This window comes from Canis lupus, chromosome 10 (genome assembly GCF_048164855.1).
Source record: "Canis lupus baileyi chromosome 10, mCanLup2.hap1, whole genome shotgun sequence".
NCBI classification, from domain to species: Eukaryota; Metazoa; Chordata; class Mammalia; order Carnivora; family Canidae; genus Canis; species Canis lupus.
Window position 1 is genome coordinate 21,424,845 of NC_132847.1, and position 20,019 is coordinate 21,444,863.

Genomic DNA, 20,019 nt, shown 5'->3' on the forward strand with positions numbered 1-20,019 from the left:
TACACCTAGAAATGGAAGAAACAATGAAAAAGGAAAGCAGCTTAAAGCAAAAGCTGATCTGTGCTTTGGTGACCCTATGCCCTACAGGTCTGTCTCACTCTACTGTGGGAGGTCTGGGTCCTTCCATGCCCTACACCTAGAAATGGAAGAAACAATGAAAAAAGAAAGCAGCTTAAAGCAAAAGCTGATCTGTGCTTTGGTGACCCTATGCCCTACAGGTCTGTCTCACTCTACTGATCTGCATTTACTGAAATGCCATCAAGTAAAGATTTATGGGAGTTGATGCATAGGGTTTCAAAACTGGAATGATTTCTTGAAACAAAAGAGGTCCTTGGAGATAATCTAGTTGCCTCTTCATTTTGCAGCTGAGAGAACCACAGCCTAGGGAGGAGGCTCCTTATGACAGATGATTGGCATAGGTGGTATGAGTCTCTCTGGGCTTTTGGCTAGTGTGTTTGTCATGACCCTGTTCCTCCTAACACATAGCTGGGGAGGGGGTAGGGAGGACAAGGAAAGGAGTTTGAACCCCTTAGTAGCAAGGGAATGAAAGAGACTACAGACAGACTTGGTCTGTTTAAAACTTCACCCAGAACCAGCCTATAAAAGGGAAGATGTGTCCCTTACAAAAGGATGAGGTAGGGCAGACACATCTCAATTCAGTTATCTCTTTGTCTCCCCACATTCTGTCCCCAAATCCACAAGTGCCAGTGCAAGTATCCAAGAGTGTTAAATTGAACCTCTCCCACTTCCCTTGGCACTCCTTCCATATCTACACTCAGAATTCTGTTATCACTGTTTCAGTTCAGTCATGTGATTGGTTTGACTAGGTTTGGAACAGTTAATGCAGTTACTAATTTCCATGGGAAAACAAATTCCAAATTTTGAAGAGATTTCTCAAGAAAGTTTTTTTTGAAAACAGCCAGCTTGTGGCTTTAGGATTCCTTGGAGCCCAGAAGAAATCTTTCCGTAGGCTTTCTTATGGAGTGATCCAACCCACTGATCAGTTTTTTTTTTTTATTTTTTTTTATTTATTTATTTATGATAGTCACAGAGAGAGAGAGAGAGGCAGAGACACAGGCAGAGGGAGAAGCAGGCTCCATGCACCAGGAGCCTGATGTGGGACTCGATCCGGGGTCTCCAGGATCGCGCCCCGGGCCAAAGGCAGGCGCCAAACCGCTGCGCCACCCAGGGATCCCCCACTGATCAGTTTTATTTGTGGTACTGTCCACAGGTTTCAAGGTGCAATTGAAAAACCAGTTTAGTTTTGCTTATTTGACAAGAATGAAACAAACAACCACAATGATAGATGAAATGTATTTTCAGGAAGTGCAATCATAATGGACATGAACATTATGCATGAATACATGAAAAAGAGCCAAGGGGATTTTTCATTAAATGGATATTTCTTGAGCATCCACTTATAGACCAGACCTTCTGCGCTGAGGCTACAATCTCAAGCTACTCAGTTGAGTGGGGGTGTGGCAGAGGGAATCTTCTAAGATAAAAGGATAGTTGAGCTGTTATAAGACCGGCATGATAGAAGTTAGCAGGGAGTTAAAAGGCTATGGCATTCTATGAAAAGGGGACCATATGTGCCATGTGGAGGCACAGAAAAGCATGATGCTTTTAGGGGACTGCATAAAGTAGATGGTATGACTGGAGCCAAGGCTCCGTGGGGGAAGGGCAGGAGAAGATGCGAGGCCTTGTGCGCTGAACCAGGGAGTTTGAACTTCATCCTGAGAACTATGGGGAAGTCATTGAAGGAATACTAATCAGGAAAGCGGCATGACCAAATTTTCAATTTAGAAAGATCACACTGACTAAAATGTGGATGGTGAAATTTAAGAAAGCTGCGGTGGAAACGAGAAGACTAATTAAGAAAGGATGGTAATATTCCGGACCAGAGATGAGAGTTGCCCCAACTCTACTAACAGCTGTGAGAACGAAGGCGTGGGTGACAGCAAATATACAAAGAAAGAACCTGCGTCACTTAGCATGGCAGAATGGACCATTTTAAGAAAGTCTGACCATTAGCTTGGATATGGGTAGAAGACATTATAGAAATACTATTTCAGGGGCATCACAATGGAAAATTTGAATACAGTTATTCTTTCAAAAGTATAAAAATGACTTAAATCCAGGACACGTGATAAAAGCAAATGTGCAAAGCAAAGGAGAGCATCTCTGGGTGGGGACTGTAAATCTTTGGAGTTTGGGGATCCCTACAAAGGATGCAGAGTATGCTGACTAGTGTGAGAAAGCTGGACATAATATTTACCATCGGCACTATGATCAATGATGACTAATATACTAACATCAGGGGATTATGCTATATAAATATATAAAATAGTAATTATAAGCAACTTTGAGAAATGAAAAATCTTTATTTTTTACAAAAGTTTTCATAAATGCATTTTATATTTGATAGGCATGCTATTATAACAAAGCAACTAAAAATATAATTACAGTTAAGATACTTTAATGCGTATTTAAAAGGTAATATTTTAATCTCCTCAGTTTTTAGAAATTGAAAGTAGGATAAGCAATTCTTCAAAAAATATCAATTTCCTTCCCCAACCCCCACCCCATGCAATTGTTGCAATGACTTAATAAGGAAAATTAGTCAAATGAATGCCTAGAAGCCACTGTCAACCTCATCAAAACCTTTTCAGTTTGGGACAAGGTTTAGAAATGCTTATATTCCAGGTATTTATCTATTGCCTCTAGGTTATAACCATTCATTGTTCTAAGTCAAGAGTTCCTCATTTAGGGCTTTGTCCTCGCTTGAATGTTAATCCCATTCTTCCTGCAGTTAATTGTAGAATCACAGAAAGGACTGTGCCCATACTTAAAAAATTCAGACTATCAGGATTGTTTTCCTTTTCATGTTTATGCTTCCTTAAAATAAAAACAGGCAAGAAAATATAGCAACTTAGTTCAACATATAATTTATCAATTTATCAATATCAATGTATCAATCTTATATATGGTTATTCATTCTTTTTTTTCCTGAGATATTAAGCAAGTTTGTAAGCAATCTGTTTTCATGCAAAAAATACATTTTTCCATTGTTTACATTCATTTCATAGTATTTTGTATTCTAAATAACTATATCACTTTGTGCTTTATACATTTGGAAAATAAAGAATAATTCATTTTCCTTACTGCAGAAAAAATAAAAGATGATCAGTTCATTGATGGGTAATACAACCAAATTAAGTGCTACCTTCAAGTTGCTGAAACATTACCTGACTATAAAAATTGCAATGGGAAGTTCTATTTTTCCTCATGCATCCAGTTTTACTTAAATTTAGAATGAAAGTTTGACTAGCATATATGAGGGAGACATGGTATGTTTATTCCTCGGACTTGTGAGTTTGTGAGTTCCTAAAATGTGGAACTAGACCTCCACACCATACCTCATTTTCTCTCGTTGGAGGGGAATCACAATATAAAGATGTCTTTTATGGAAAAGGAAAAAAAAATTGGCATATATTCTATTTTAAAAAATACACAGGATTAGTTTGTAAAATGTGAAAATTCCTAATTTATCTTACTAATTATATTATCAATTTACATTTGAATGAAAAACAGATAAAAGGCCAAAGAACATGTTTTCTATAATTGATCTCTGTTATACCTCTAGATTTATATCCAATCTGATGTCTACTGTATATGTGAACATGTTAAGGACATAACCTTTTCCCATATTCATTGAAGAGAAATACAAAAATTTCCCCCCAAAATGAAGTTGAGAAATCTGAAGCAAAAGGGATTTTTCCATTAACATGTATTGTTTTATTTCTCCTTTATTAAAAAATTCAGCAGAGTTAAACAGAGGAATAGATAAATGTACCTGCAGTATATTTAGCGCCCACTGTCTACTTTTTTCAGCACATCTGCTGTAACCTATTTATTGGCCCAAGTGTGATGCTTTTCACACAGATCAGGAAGGCCAGAAGACACATGAAGATCTTTAAAGTGAGAAAAAGAAGAAATGCTTAAGCTGTCTATAATCAATCATATCTAACTACAGACAGTGAGGTATAAATAGAATCAATGTAAGTTTTAAATTATTTGCTTATGTTACATTGTCCAAAATCCTTTTGGAAACGAACAACAATTATGAAATTTTGGTTGAGTAGAAAGAAAATGGGAAGCAGCTTCATTTTTTTCAGATGTGAAGCTATTTGCCTTATTTAAAATAGTATGAGTAATTCAGGTAATGATTTTCTCTTTTAATTAGTCAGACACTAAACATAAAAAATTAGTGCCGTATAGACATGGCCTTGGACATTTTTTTAATTTGTTATTTTCAGAACTGCCTTTAAAAGTTAATATGCAAAGACTAGCACATATACTCAAAGTCAGATTTATAAGTGTAAGTAGAAGGTCTGCAGAAAGAATATGCCAAAGGAATATGTAAAAATTGGATAAATGCATCAAATGAAGGTGTGATCCATTTTTGCCAAGACTGAAATATAAGTGTATAATCACTTATTCAAATTCACCATCGGCCTGTGTGATAATGCTTTTTATTTTTTTTTTAACCAATAGCATTTATTTACAGCTTGGATTTGCTCCAGCAGAGAGGAACTTCTGGACTGTGAACACTACTCCCACGTCTGCTTGCAGAGTCCTGTCTCTATAGAAGAAAACACTTGTCTAGGGATAGTTCCTTCTGCAGATGCACAGTCTATAGCTTGGAACCTAACTGCTGTCCATGCTGGGCTTTAGTTATATGAAACTGTTGGCACTCAGGTGCAAGAAGTATCGAAATACATAATGCAAGAAAGGAGGTTTCCATGGTTAAGCTTAGAAGCCATTTAAAGATTTTATGAATGGAATTATACACTATGAGATATTTATCTATCTATGATGAACTTAAGTTTTCTAAGGGTATTTTGAAGAGGTTCTTCAAAATTAAGTTGTTGAAAAACTATTTTCTTTGGAAATAACATCGCCTCTTCCCATTGTTCAGGACTATAGCCATATTGGGTTTTCCAGGCCTGGCATGGACATATTGAGAATGGAAGGCCTGAAGAACCCAGCAAGGAACATAGGTACATTAATTGCTGCCTATCCTGAGAAATACTTCTGGGTTTCTTTTCCCAAGTCTTCCCCAAAGGTCTATTCATTGTACAGTCGACAGACATCTTTTAGAATTCATGTGTAAGAAGTCCATGGATATACACATAGTATCCTTGAAGTCATACTTTTTTTTTTCTGGGTAGTTCCTGAATATTTTAATGAGCTTAATAAATGAAAAAATGTATTGAAAGATCACTGTAAAATGTTATTGTAAATAAGACATTTGTTTCAAGAATATCTGACTTTGCATTTTTCATGAATAAAAGTATAAATGAGACGGAAAACTTGTTTACACCAGTAAGAATTGTCATGTATAAGGAATCTGAAGTTATGTAGAATGTGCATTCATTATGTCTCGTTTTAGCATGATTGTGTACACATGGTTTTAATTTTTTAAGTCTGATTTAACTGTGATTCTGACAGTTATTGAATGAGGTAGTCCACATTGCCTAGATAGTTGCTGTATCTGGTTACTATTCCACAAATAATTAAGTACAATATATCAGTTATATTTTTCCTTTATGTTTAATAGGAGTTCTGTGAACATTGAGAATATATTACTTTTAGTGGTACACAGTCCTTGAGAAAAGTCTTGATTTTTACATTGCCATTTGTGATATTTTTAGCAGCTTGTTACAATATCATTTTAATAAAAATAAAGTGTACTCAGTGATGATAGAGAAAATATTGTTAAAGACCTCTTGGGACAGGAAAAAGGCTCAATCATAAGGTCACGTGCTTATTCATTTTCGGCTGCATCATTCTGATTCATTACTTTCAAGAGTAACTATAATATTGCTACACAGTCCATTATACTGAGAAGAACTTTCCTTGAACTTCACATGGAGATTGAGTAAAGCTCTTCTATTTGTTTTTTGAAGTACTCTCTCAGCTCAGGTCTCTTAGCCTTTAGTGTTGGTGTCAGCAAGCCATTCTGAACTGAGAACATGTCAGAGTGGATGTGAATGGCTTTAACCTAAAAACCAAATGCAGAATATGTCTTTATCAGGAATATAACATAGCATTTATAGCACACATGATAAAAGTAAACAGGCATACAAGAATAGATATATTGATACAAAAACACTATGCTCATTTAAAAAGTCAAAATTATGTTAATAACATTTCAACCTATTTAACACATCTGCAAGCCACCTCTTTCCCTTCCTATTTCTTCATTTAGCCAGTCAACAGAAATGAACTGGCTGCTTATTCTGTGCCAGGCTGAGGACACAAAGAAGAATCATGAGTGTCCTTGCCCTTAATGGGTGCACACTGGCATCCAGCAGGGCAGGCACAGAGTGACAGGTGCCAAACGCACCAGTGGGGGCGAAGGAGGAGTGGTCAGGGAAGCCTTCCCAAAGTAGATGAATGTTAAAGAATGAGTGAGAGTTAACCAGCAAAGGAGGCAAGGTGGGTGGTGGAGGGCATTCTAGGCAGAAGCAACCCCAACAACAAAGCTATGGGAGTGAGAAAGGAAATCTAAGTGGTTTCTGGATGTAGCTATATGAAGTAGGAGGAAAAGGGGGTAAGAGATACAGCTGAAGTGGGTAATATGACAGTTTATAGAGGAGCCCCAACTTCGTGCTAGAGTCAGTAGGAAGGCACTAAAGGTTTTTAGAGATGGCACTGATATGGCTGAATATACATTTTAGAAAGACCTCTCCAAGAGAAATGTGAAAATGGTTTTTGAGAACATGAAGGTAAGAAACAGGGAAACCAATCTGAGGGATCTAGTCAATCCATGGGAGACAAGATAAGGACCTAACTATGCTTAGAGCAGTGACAGAGACAGACACAAGCAAGCAGCTCGAAGAACCATTCAGTGGGCAAGAGGTAGTAAAGAGGAAAGCAGCCTCCAGGACTCCCGGATTTCTGATCTGGATGGATACATGAGGGGTGATGCAATTCACAGGACGAATATAAAGTCTTGGGGGGACATGATGAGTCTATACTTAAAAAAAAAAAAAAAAAAAAGTCCTGCCATGGCATTTTATCATATCTACTGGGAGGAGGCATGCATGGAGGGATTAGGTTTAGAGTTGCATACTTTCTATTCCTATGAGACAGATCCTAGGCCTCCTTGTGCAAAGTCCCTTTGCAATGCTGAATTAGGGCCAGAGACAGGTGAACTAACTAGGAGGGCCTGGGTAGACTTGTACCACGTAATGTTCCATCAAGGGTCACTGACAGTTCCATGATAATTTTGTGATCTGGGCTTGAGCTTAATCCTTGAATGATACTGCTTCCAAGAAATTGTGTCCTGACTGATAGCTGGGTCTAAATTAAGTGATTCTTATTAAGATAATAGACCCAAATCATTAGATAGCAAATAGGGTTATGAATTGCTGTGGTAGACTTTCTAATAAAAATTTTTTATCACAGTTCTAAAAAATAAAATTGTCATGGACCTGAAGCACAGACACACAATGGGACTACAAATACCATTTGCTAAACATTCATGTCATTTGTCCTTACATGCATGTTATTCAAAGTCCAAAATGAAATTTTGAAACTGAAACAACAAACCTCTCAGAATCTTGTGGAAGAGAAGCCCAGCAAGAAGTGTACCAAATCCTAAGTGCTCCCTAGGTTTGTACCGCTGACCCTTGAACAACAATGGGGTTAGGGTAGCTGACCCCCTGCACAAATGAAAATTCATGTTTAACTTTTGACCCCCCAAAACCTAACTATTAATAGCCTATACTGATTGGAAGCTTTATCGATGACATAAATGGTTGGTTAACACATATTTTATATGTTACACATATTATACACCATATTCTTACAATGAGGTAAGCTAAAGAAAAGAAAATGTTAGAAAGAAAATCATAAGAAAAAAAGAAAAAAAACATAAGGAAGAGAAAACACATTTACAGTACTATACTATATTTATTGGAAGAAAAAAAAGCCACATCTAAGTGGACCCCTCCAGTTCAAACTTGTGTTGTTCAATGGTCGACTGTCATAGACATTTAGAAAATTAATTCAAAACATATATGTTAAATACACATATACGTTCATTTGTTGTTTTCTGTAATTGACATTTATTGAGCAACTCCTTTGTATTAGGTATGTGTCAGGCATTAGGGATAAAAGAATAATAAGACACAGTTACTAACCACATGAATTTATAATCTAATGATAAATACTGCTATATGACATTGTGGTGACAGTATGATATTGCTACTATAGGGACAAGCACAGAGAAGGCCACCTTTCTCAGGCAGAATCGGTTGCTCTGCCAATACCCAATCTTGACTTTTTCCATGCTAATGAAACTCTAATTTTGTTTGGGGCCAAAAGCATCTAAGTCAACCATGACAATCACCTTCCCTAATTTCCCAGCCACCCTGGCATCTAGGGGACAGCCATGAGATCTATTTTTGGCTAGTGAGAAAGGAAACTTTTTGCTTTCCTAATAAAAGGTTCAGCCATAGCCATCTCCACCACTCTCCTTTTTTCCTTCCTTAAATATGGACAATGTCTAAAGCTGTAGAAGCCACCCTATGATAAGTCAACATACCAAGAAAGGAGAGTGGAAAGACAGGTAGAGCCTAGGTCTCTGAGGACCTGCACCTTCCTTGGACCACCTATCATCACTCTTATGTGAGAAAAAATACAAAAACACACCCAAGTGTTTAAGACATTGTGGCTTTTCTGTTAGAGCTGAATGCATTTCTGATATAGCACCCAACCCAGACTTGGGGAGGGTTCATTGAAAAGAGATGCCTGAGTTGACTCTGAAGGATAAGTCAGCTTTAGCCCAATGAAGATAGCAAGGGGAAAAAGGAGTGGTTGCTATGTAGCCCAAGGAAAGTAGGGTGCTCTAGGTAGAAGCTACAGGTGCCAAAGCACATTTGGGGCATTCCATGTGTAGGCTGAAGCAAATGATACAGGTGGAGAAGAAGAAGACAATCGGGCTGGAGAGATACACTAGGGCCAAGTTATAAAGGTTAATACACCAAAGAAGGGAGTTTGGACATGATTCTTTCAACAGTTTTAAGGAGTGAGAGAAAGAATGGCTCTTTAGAAAAACTATTGTGCTAATGGTGGACTGAAGTGAGGTAAAAGTGGAAACTGTAAGACCAGCCAAAAGGCAAGAATAAGAGTGACCTGGGCTATAAAAGTTGGCTGTGGAGATAAAAACAGATTTTGAGGAGAGAAAGGACAGGACTTGCAATTTGCTTGGGTAAGTGGTAAAGAAAGAGAAATAATAATGACTCTAGGTTTCTGCTTGAGAAGAAAAACTGGAGGAACGAGATAATTCTTTGGAGGAGGGAAGATCAAGTATTTGTGTTAAAGTCTGGAATGCTTCTGAGACAACCAAGTGGTTTTTGGATACTGGATATCAGTTATCAGTATGTAGGACAGAGCAGCAGCCTGGGCTTGAGACAGAGGAGCGACATGATGAGTAGAAAGGAATTGGAGTGTGGGTTACAAAAGCCAGGAGAACAAAAATGAGAGGTCACTCTGTTAGATGCTACTGTCATATAAGAACTGTTCCTTAGGGATGGGGGTGGCTCAGGGGTTGAGCTTCTGCCTGCAGCTCAGGGCGTGATCCCAGGTCCAGGGATTGAGTCCCTCATCAGGCTCCTAGCGAGAAGCCTGCTTCTCCCTCTATGTCTCTGCCTCTCTCTCTGTCTCTCATGAATAAATAAATTAAATCTTAAAAAAAAAAAAAAGAACTGTTCATAAAATCGGTGGGCACAATCAGGAAATGACTTATTTCAAAAATCAATTTATGTACCACCTCAATACCCTTAGGATAGCTATTATCCAAAAAAACAGAAAGTAACAGATGTGGAGAAATTTGAACCTTTGCACACCGTTGATGGGAATATAAAATGGTGTGGTCACTGTGGAAAACAATATGGAAGTTGCTCAAAAAATAGAAAATAGAATTACCACATGACCCAGCAATTCCACTCCTGGGTATATACCCAAAAGAATTGAAAGCAAGATATGGAAAAGCTACTGGTACATCCATATCCATAGCAGCATTATTCATAGTAGCTAAAACATGGAAGCAATCCAAATGTTCCCTGACAGATAGATAAGCAAAATGTGGTTATAGGCATACAGTGGAATATTATTTGCTCTAAAAAGGAAGGAAGTTCTGATATGTGCTACAAAATTATGCTAAGTGAAATAAGCCAGTCACAAAAAGATAAATATGGTATGATTCCACTTATATGAAGTACTTAGAATAATCAAAGTCATAGAGACAGAAAGTAAAATGGTGGTTGCCAGAGGCTAGGGTAGTGTGGGAAAAATTGGGAATTATTGTTTAACAGGTAGTTTCGGTTTTACAAGATGAGAAGAGTTATGGAGATGGATGGTAGTGATGACTGTACATTACAAATATATCTAATAGTACTAGACTTGTACACTTAAAACGGGTAAGCTGTTAAATCTTATGTGTATATTACCACAATAAAAAAAAGAAAAAAGAAAAAAATTCAGTGTATGCAAATAGTTGCAAAATGTTGAGTATGTCCATGATTGTTTTCAAAATCTCTGATGTTAACAGTCCTGTGTCCTGGGAGGTGGGCCTTTTGAGATGGCAAAGAATTCTTTGCTGAGAAAACTGCATTATTCAGATAGAAAACTCAATATACAAGGAAGACTCCTAAAACAGCTATACTATCAATTTCCTAAAAATCCTTAAAGAAAAATTCTCACAACTTCTGGCATTTTTAAACCCATGCTTGTAATTTAAAAATGTGAAAGTTTTCAAATGAGCACAACATTAATAAATCAGGTTCACTCTGATTCTTAGATTTTGTTCAGATGAAGGACTCACTTTAAAAGAACAACACTTTAAGGGATTTGAGTGTGTAAGGGAGAGTTGAGGAGGGAATGTTAGGCTAAAACTAGAGCTAGCATGATAGGTAGCTGCCTCAACTTTACTTCACACACAAGATTTCTACTTGGATATCCAATATAAATAGCTGGAAATCTGAGGCTCTTGGCTAAAAAGAGGTACTGTCAAATGTTTCAAAATTAGTTAAGTTTCTTGTAAAAAAATGTTTTGTTTGAAAATTCAGTGTTCTTGATATTCAAAGAAGCAAGGATTTGGTAAGGAATAGGACTGCCCTTTTTTGGACCCTCTGAAATATTCTTTCTTTCCTAATTTGTTCTTATTAAACACAAACCATTCTATTTAAACAAAACTCACTGGAAACTGGTCCCAAGGGAGACATTCACAGACACAGTACACTGAGAAGTAGGGGTTCTGCTAGGGGTGGTGTGGTGGTGGAGGTGGATGTAGATAGGTGGGGATGGGATGAAGTTGGGGAGAAGCAGAGGTGGAGTGGAGGAGGAGGGATGAAGTGAGGTGGTTGGGTTGGGAGGGGGAATAGAAGCTCTGGTTCAAGTCCCTATCCGACTGGCACAGCAGTGCTCTGATGTTTGCATGAGCTGGACTTTTCAGATAAGACACCATCTAAGTTGTGCTGCTTAAAGAAATTTGGAAATCACCACGTGACAACAAAACTAATTAGCTTGAAGAAAATATGAACACAATCTGAATCAAACTTAATCTTAGATACTGTGAATTAACTTAGTAACTAACTCATGTTTATTATCGTAGTTTCCTTAACTTTTTTTTTAAATTCTCTTCTGATAGAAATGGTATCATGTAAAGACTTTGGGTAAGTGCAAATGATCTCACCAACCTTCTTTTGTAAATGAATAAAACAATATAATTTTAAAAGGAGGAGCAAATGCCAAGATATATAATATCTGCGGTATCTGTGCAGCCTGGGTTTCAACTCATCTGAGCACCTCACAGCTGGTGCAGAACACTGTAACTGGGATGAGATATATGTTCAGTATAGGGACTTAGGGTGAGCACCTCTGAAAATTTAGAAGCTACAGACAATAAACAACAGGGAAGATAAATCTCATAGGGAGAGCTATGTAATGCTATTTAGATGCTTAGTAGACAATAAAAGAAAATGCCCTGATTTTAGGAATAAGGGACTGAACCAAGGGGTAGATTTCACAGCAAGCCTAAAGGCTGACTGGGGCATTTGCATTTGGCGTGGCTCACTACAAAATAGTCTCAGTTTGAGGAGAGGGAGTATCAATCCCTAAATACAACTTTACAGGAAGCCAAGGCATTTGGCACCCAGCTTATCTTTAACACTCTTAGTGAGTGCATTAGAGTGGCTCTGCTGCCAGGCTGCCAGTCCCTGCTCCAGTCTGACCTACAGCTCTGGGTCTGTTTGAATTCTTCCAGGAAAATACCTATAGATACAGCCTGAGTGGCTAAAAATCTAGTCAGTAAGTGGGGGGAAAATGAATCAAACCAGTTCTTTAATACCGACCTTAACTGTGGGTCCCAAACTTACAGTTTTTTTAAAAAAGTAAACCAATATTAAAACCAATTTTCATTTCTTTACGTATTTTCTAATAAAAGCAAACTGTCAATTTGTGAAAAAAAAAAGAAAAAAGGAATGAGAATCTTCTCTCTATACATCTAACACAATGTGAAACTCATTTCCCAATTTGAAATGGGCAAAAAAAAAAAAAAAGTTTTAATGATTTATCCATTTATTTGAGAGAGAGGATGTGCATGTGCACACACGTGAGTGGGGGGAGGGGCAAAGAGAAAGGGAGAGAGTTCCCAAGCAGATTCCTGCTGAGCTCAAGGCTTGATCCCAGGACCCTGAGATCATGATCTGAGCCAAAACCAAGAGTCAGCTGCTCAACTGACTGAGCCACACAGGTGCTCCCATAACCAAACTTTCTGTTAAGGAAAGAAGGAAATGTTAAATGTTAGCTTCCTTTCTGAAACTATACTCTTATCATGGAAAAGTGATTCCAGGGTTTTTTTTGTTTGTTTGTTTGTTTGTTTAGAAATACTGTAACATTTAAATATTGTGTTGGAGTAAAATACTTCAAAAGTGTCAATTTATGCCAACTCATTATTTTTTTTTTTTTTTTTATGCCAACTCATTAAAGCACAAAACTCTTCATAATTTTGAAGAAACATAATATTTTAAATTTCAATGGTACTACTGAATGAAACACAATTGCTTGAAGATAATAAACACAGAAAGAATAATTAGGACATTAGAGGTAAAGTAAAAAAAAAAAAAACAACAACACTTGAATTAGGGAAATGCTCAATTTTTTTTTTCCCCTTTCTGATTTTAAGGCAAACTGGTTAGGTAAGTATTCATTTCAGTGACAGAAACACAATAACATTTTTACTGAGAGTTTTGCATCAGAATTTAAATAATCTATCAAGTGTCAAAATTCACTTTGTATTGTCTATACAAACTAATAAAGCTTATATAAATATCAAGAAAATGGTTAAATCATGGCTAAGTATGCTCAAAAACTTCCCAGGTACTTACGTATTTTAATTATTGATAGAGTTATTTTAAATGTTTCCTATCTACTCATTCAAATTTACCTTTCAAAGATCTCTATAAATTAACAATGATTGGTTAATGGACATTAAATTATATTAATTTTTTGAAGACTAATTTAAATGTTAATTCAGATTCAACCCTGACCAGTAAACCTGAACTCCTAAAGCTTCTGGTGAATGGTTTAAGCCTCAGGCTTAGATTATCTATTTGTGTTTGCATGGTTTTCAGAAAATTAGTGTTAAACCTTAACTAATGGCTCATTTTTCAGGAAAAGAGAAAAGGACAGGCTGACAATGGATTGTAGATTAATTCAAATAATCTATGTTGATCTTTGGAACACAACCGGGAGCACACCCATCTCAAGGCATGGGGCTCCCTGCTCAGTGGGAACCTGCTGCTCCCTCTCCCTCTGCCTGCTGCTCCCCCTGCCTGTGTGCACTCTCTCTCTCTCTCTCTCAAATAAATAATTTAAATCTTTAAAAAACAACAACAACTCAGTCCTTTGGGATACCTGCATGGCTTCCCTATATTTCAGGTTACCATGGTGAGGGCAGATTATTAGCGCAGAAACTGCTTAAGGGGTATGGGAAGACAAGAACACCTCTCCACTCAGTCAAGGTCTAATCTGAGCACTGGTTAACACCTGAAACTTTACCAAAGGCCCCCTTTCAGAGTAATCTTATGAGTTGATGGTCTTTTCCATGAAGAAGAATCTAAATGTGAAGATTTTCCAGGTTCTGGGGCAGGTCATGCCTCCCGAACCCAGCAGGAGGCGTGCCACCCCTGGGAATCACAAGGTATTGGCTGGAACTAATAGGCTTAAGCAATGCACTTAGTGCCCTGATGGCTCCCCATTCAGAGGAACACGCAGGCCCAGAACAAATGTCTTGGACCACTGGGTCTACATCATCATCATATGATCCAGTCACACAGCTCCCCTTAATGGAAGGACAATGAAGTCAGTCCTGGCAAATTTAGAAATTTGAATTTTTTTTTTTAAAGATTTTATTTATTTATTCATAGAGATGCAGAGAGAGAGAGAGGCAGAGACACAGGCAGAGAGAGAAGCAGGCTCCATGCAGAGAGCCTGACGTGGGACTCGATCCAGGGTCTCCAGATCACGCCCCGGGCTGCAGGTGGCGCTAAACCTCTGTGCCACCGGGGCTGCCCTAGAAATTTGAATTATTATGCCAGGAATGACCTTTCATTCAGAAAGATAAATATAATTTGCTTGAATGCCTCTGATTTTATAATTTTTTTATGATGAAGATTTTGTTCATCCAAGCCTTCTGTGCTGTAAATGCTGACAGATAAGGGTAAAGCAGTGCTTCTCAAACTAGATTAATATAATCTCAAAATATATCTCAAAATATAATCTCAAAATATGATCTCAAAAGAAAACAATTCTGAAACTATGTTTAGATTTCATCAGTTTGAAACTTAAGAAATTAAAGTCTGAATCTGTGGAAATGGTTTTTAATTGCAAATGCTTTAAGAGTTTAAATTTGAAACTGGTTTTAAAATGTTTTTAGGTTATCATCAAAGTGAACATACAAAATTTAAAATTCTCAGAAACCCTGTAGATCCCTAACACTAACACTATATTTGGGAACCCTACTGGAGAAACACAATTTTATTAAAAGCCATTAAGTTAAAGACAGGCTAGAAATTTTAGAAAATCAGAGTGTTATTATTTCTCTACTTGAAGAATTTTTCTTTTTTTGAGTTTTTGACTAAAGAGGACATATAAATGGTGTAGGTAGGTAGGACCAAGTGTGCTTATGAACTCAATTACAGTAGGAACCCCAAACTTGAAAAGACAAAAAGCCTTAGAGAACTGCTTGCTGTGTCATATAATACATTCTGTGTTTCCTCCTCTTTGTGGTAGACATGCTGGGCTGACAGATCACTGGCCCAAGGAGCACGATCTTTCCGATGTCCTAGCAAGTAAGCTTGCCTGCTGCAGCCAAGAAGACAGTTCCCATAAAAATAAAAATAAGAGAGGACACTAGTCTTGAGTATTGCAGGCAGCTTGTGTACATACTCTGCTTGTGACAGCTAGGGTAGTATTTCAGCTTTATGAACGTCTGTGATTACGAGGACAACACAGTCTCACTCAACATACGACCTATTTTAGTTCAGGATACAGGCAGGCTGCTGCAAAGTCAGCTTGGAACAGGCCTTCAGGGGTCTGTCAGTACACAGGCTGTCCGCTGGCCGCAGCATGGAGGGTGGAGAATCTAGGTCAGGGTCACCATGGGTGAGTTTAATTTTTGTCACTCACAAGGGGTTGTAACAAGTATGGGGAAAGTAATAGTTACCTGTTCAAATGAATGGAGTCCGCTCTCTTTTCCTAACCTCACCATATCTTCCAAAATGGCTTTTTTCAGCTCCTGAATTGAACCATATAGGAAAAATTACAAGGCAAAAACACATTTCAAAATGGAAGTAGAGAAAACAGTGAGTTTTGAGCAAAGTACAACTGGTGGTTGTGCCAACATCCACCCCAACCCCCACTCCCCTCACTGGGGCTGACACTCCCTGGCAGCACACTGTCACCACCTCTCATTAGGTAAGTGTGTGCCAGGAATGGCCAAAGGAGTGACCATGAACAGGCTAAGGGACTATTTTACTTTTTAAAGTGGCTTTCTGGTCAGCCTAACACTAACACTATATTTGGGACTCTGGTTAGAGTCCCAGGGACCCTGTCACCCCCAGAGGAGCTAGGGTCCATGGATGCTGCTGAAAAATGAACCATGTGCCTGGAGAAGGTGATGTTGAGCCAGACTGCAGAGATCTGTTCCAAAGGAACCTACACCTGCCTGAAAAGTTTCAGGCAGATGTGAGTGGCTAAAGCTCTAAGTAGGAAGAATTGAGTTATTTTTTTCAATTCCATGACTATTTAAGTCCAGTATATATAAAAGCCACCTCATATTTGGAAAGAGTGAGATCGATGTGTCAGAAGGCCTATACTCACACCTGACACTGCTGTTAACCAACTGGTGTCAGCCGTGTGGCCTTGGGTATGCCACCACCCTCTCTGGACTCTATAGCAAGCTGTAGGATAGCAGGGCTGGACAAACTTTCTGTGATTCAATAGTTCATCAAAATTCCTAAGGAGATATCTGCATTCCTTCAACAACAATAACAAAAAGACAAATCTCTAGTTCAGGATTTCTACCATTATAAAATAACGTTAGAAATTTCCCTACAGGTATGCCTGGGTGGCTTAGCAGTTGGGCGTCTGCCTTCAGCTCAGGGTGTGATCCCAGGGCCCTGGGATTCAGTTCTGTATCTGGGTCCCCATAGGGAACCTGCTTCTCCTTCTGCCTATGTCTCTGCCTCTCTCTGTATGTCTCTCAGGAATAAATAAAATCTTAAAAAAATATATTTCCCTACATGTTCAAGTTCCACTGCTTTACTGTGTCTCTGCCCTCCCATTACACAGTATCATAGGAAGTCCAGTAACCAAGGTACCTTATTCGCACAGAGCTCTGTGTATGAGCCTTCAATTCCTCTCTTCTGGGCCCATGTGGGCATGACCTCAGGGTCAGGCACAACAATACCCACCAAATAGGCCTGCAATCCCAACCAAAGGAAAACACAGTCAAGACAAAAGCTTTTAAAGTGGTTATTTGTGGTCCAGCATTAAAAATAATCTCCTGGTATTCTCAGACTCCATCCTTTTCTAAAAATAAGTATATGCTTATGTTATGAAACATTTCCATCAATATAGCATACATTCTTGACTGTTTTCTGGTATATTTCCTCAACTTCATAAAAGAAAATTAATAAAGGGTAAGCTTAAGGAAGTAAAGAATCAGTAAAGTTTGGTTCTCATGTCAATCTTAAATGAGTACACCTTTAAGACACTCAATGAACCCAAACACATATATTTCTCAAGGTTTCCCAGACCATTTTGAAATTGCATATTAAGATGGTCCCCATTCATGAAGAAGTCTATTTAAAAATTTTAAAGCATTTTTAAAAGAAAAATTTAATACGGGATGCGTACGTGGCTCAGCGGTTGAGTGTCTGCCTCCGGCTCAGGGTGTGATCCTGGGATCCGGGATCCCACACTGGGCTCCCTGCGGGGAGCCCGCTTCTCCCTCTTCCTGTGTCTCTGCCTCTCTGTGTCTCTCATGAATAAATAAATATATCTTTTAAAAAATCTAATAATATTTGCTTAATGAGTGCAATGACAGCACAGAATATATTCACAGTGATCTTGCTGACTTCAAGTCTTAATGATGTTGAAAGCAGAATAAATATAAATCCTCTCCAATAATTTAATCCTAAACTATGTTAACATATTAACTTAATATTACTAGTTTAACATATAATATATATATGTTAAGCTATGTTATCATCAGTACCATTACTTGGAATACTGTACCCATTTATCTGTAGAGTTTATTTAAATGTTTCAAAATCCAAATAGCAGAAACCCTGAATCTTGCTTTAGCATCTTACCTCAAATCCCTCTTGGTAGTAGGTACAGCCTAAGTTAAAAGTAGTGAGAATGTTCATTATCACTACTTTAAGCAACTTATTTACCTAACTGCAATTTACCAAACTATAAGCATGTAAGATTTCTCCTTCTAAAGGCATTTTCCCTCATGATCTAATATGCAGAAGAATATCGGTGTCTGAATGGAGATTCATTTTTACCACTACAATCAAATACCAAATACTCAGGAAATGATTCCCAAATAACTCTAGATTTTTCAGCAGGCCCAATATGTGCAGAAGGGCTGAAGCACAGGACACTCACCTTTAGGCTGTTCCCATGGACATAGACTTGTGCCACGGGCTCACTCCGTATGTAGATGTTTTCAATCTTCTCGGGTGCAATATATTCTCCCTGAGCGAGTTTAAATATGTGCTTTTTCCGATCGATAATTTTAAGAGTTCCTGCCTGTGGAGGGAGACAGCAGCTTCATGAAAAGACCCCTGCCCTGTCCCACTCGGCAAACCCCACCTGGATTTGTTCCTCAGCTGCAGAGGCTGTTCTTAGCCTCTGCATGGCCGGAGCGGGCCGCCCTGCACTGAGGTTGACAGCTCGAAGATCTGCTGGACCTGGAGTGCCCACTGTCATCTCTCCTTGGCGTTTACCTGCTCCCACAGCTGACACCCTCATGCCCAGAAACAGGGGTCCTCCTCCTCAGAAGTCCTGGTTCCCCTCTTACCCAGGCCCTTACTCCAGCTGTCCCTTTTCTCACCACCATCTTCAAATTTACTCTGTTAAACAATGCTAAGCCTCTCTAGCCAGCTACTGCCTCCACTCCCAAAGAGTGGCCTCTCCATCCCCCAGCATACAGCACACCTTGGCAGAGGCCCCCAATGACGCCCACCTCACAGACCAGATGGCATTAGGAGTCCTCACTGCTCCAGGACCTCTGGGGCAGGCAGGCCACCCCTTGGGCAGTGTGTGGTTGTATTCCTGGCCTCTAGAACCACCCCCACACACATCTCCCTGACTCCGTTTAAGTTTTTTTGAGTTTCTCAGGGGACCTGGTGTGTCTCCTTTGGCTCAACCCTTGAATGTTGCGCTTTCTTCACCTCCACTGATAATGTTCCTTGAAATAGCCTCCATTTATTTCTTCATTGGTCACTTCCATGTCTGCCTAAGCTTCCAGCCAAACCTCTTCACTGAATTCCATATTCAGAACCTAACAGTCAGAATGCTTCAGAAACCAGATTGTTTGCCCTACAGGATGCAACAGGCCACTAAGGAAGCCCATCACAGGCCTCCTCACACCTGTCCCAGCCCCACAAGCCACAAACTTGGAGATGACCTTGCTGTTTTCTTCTCCTGGAACTTCTAGCAGTCAAGCTCATTGTCCTCAAACAAAAAACCCTCCCACACCCACCTCCTTCAACCATCAAAACCACTTCCTGACCAGGCTTCTGCATACACTCTGTCCCTTCTCCATCTATGTGATTGGCCAAAGTAGAGCAAAGTCTCCAGAAAAGAAAAATGAATAAGCCCTGCTTTGTTCAAAACCCAGGCTGGACCTCAGGCACTTTCCCCACACTGGCGTCTTTTTGACCCTCATGGTACCCTCTGAGCTAGGTGTCATCACCTCCATTCCACAGAAGATGAAAATGAGGATTAGAGCATCTGGTTAATTCCTAGAAAGCCACATACTAGAAGGCAGGGGAACCAGGACTTGAATTAGGTGTTTCTAGATCAGAAGTGTATATCTTTCCCTAATCAACCTAATACTATTTCAAAAAATTATCAGTTAAAAAAAAATGGATGCCTACAGATCACTTGCTGCTGTCTTAGGCTCTTAGTGTAAGCACAGCACTACATCTCCATAAGAATTAGTTTACTTGCTTCTCCCAACATCCTGCAAGGTGGCTGGTTGCACTCAAGTTATCAGGATTTAGTACCAGATTGAAGGTTCTATGGAACTTCAAGCTTTTTCAATTTGGAGGCCCTCCCTCTTTAAGAAAAATGAAGCACAGAGGCTTGGAAGGGGCCTACACCAGTGAGGGGCTCTGAGCTTGGGCTTCAGGGGACAATCTGCCTTCT

At 38.9% G+C, this 20,019-nt stretch overlaps 1 protein-coding gene across 8 annotated transcripts in view; it reads right to left on the reverse strand.

Annotated features, from left to right (window-relative positions):
• Positions 1 to 5,597: 5,597 nt before the first annotated feature.
• ACSL6 (acyl-CoA synthetase long chain family member 6) overlaps positions 5,598 to 20,019 on the reverse strand; it is a 57,910-nt gene continuing 43,488 nt past the window's right edge. For all 8 annotated transcript variants that reach the window (XM_072840923.1, XM_072840925.1, XM_072840921.1 and 5 more), the window contains 4 exons: positions 18,253 to 18,396; positions 16,956 to 17,057; positions 15,800 to 15,871; positions 5,598 to 6,067 (listed from right to left, as the gene is read on the reverse strand). In XM_072840923.1, coding sequence (XP_072697024.1) covers positions 5,930 to 6,067; positions 15,800 to 15,871; positions 16,956 to 17,057; positions 18,253 to 18,396 — 456 coding nt within the window. In that variant the 3' untranslated portion in view covers positions 5,598 to 5,929. The remainder of the gene's footprint in view (positions 6,068 to 15,799; positions 15,872 to 16,955; positions 17,058 to 18,252; positions 18,397 to 20,019) is intronic.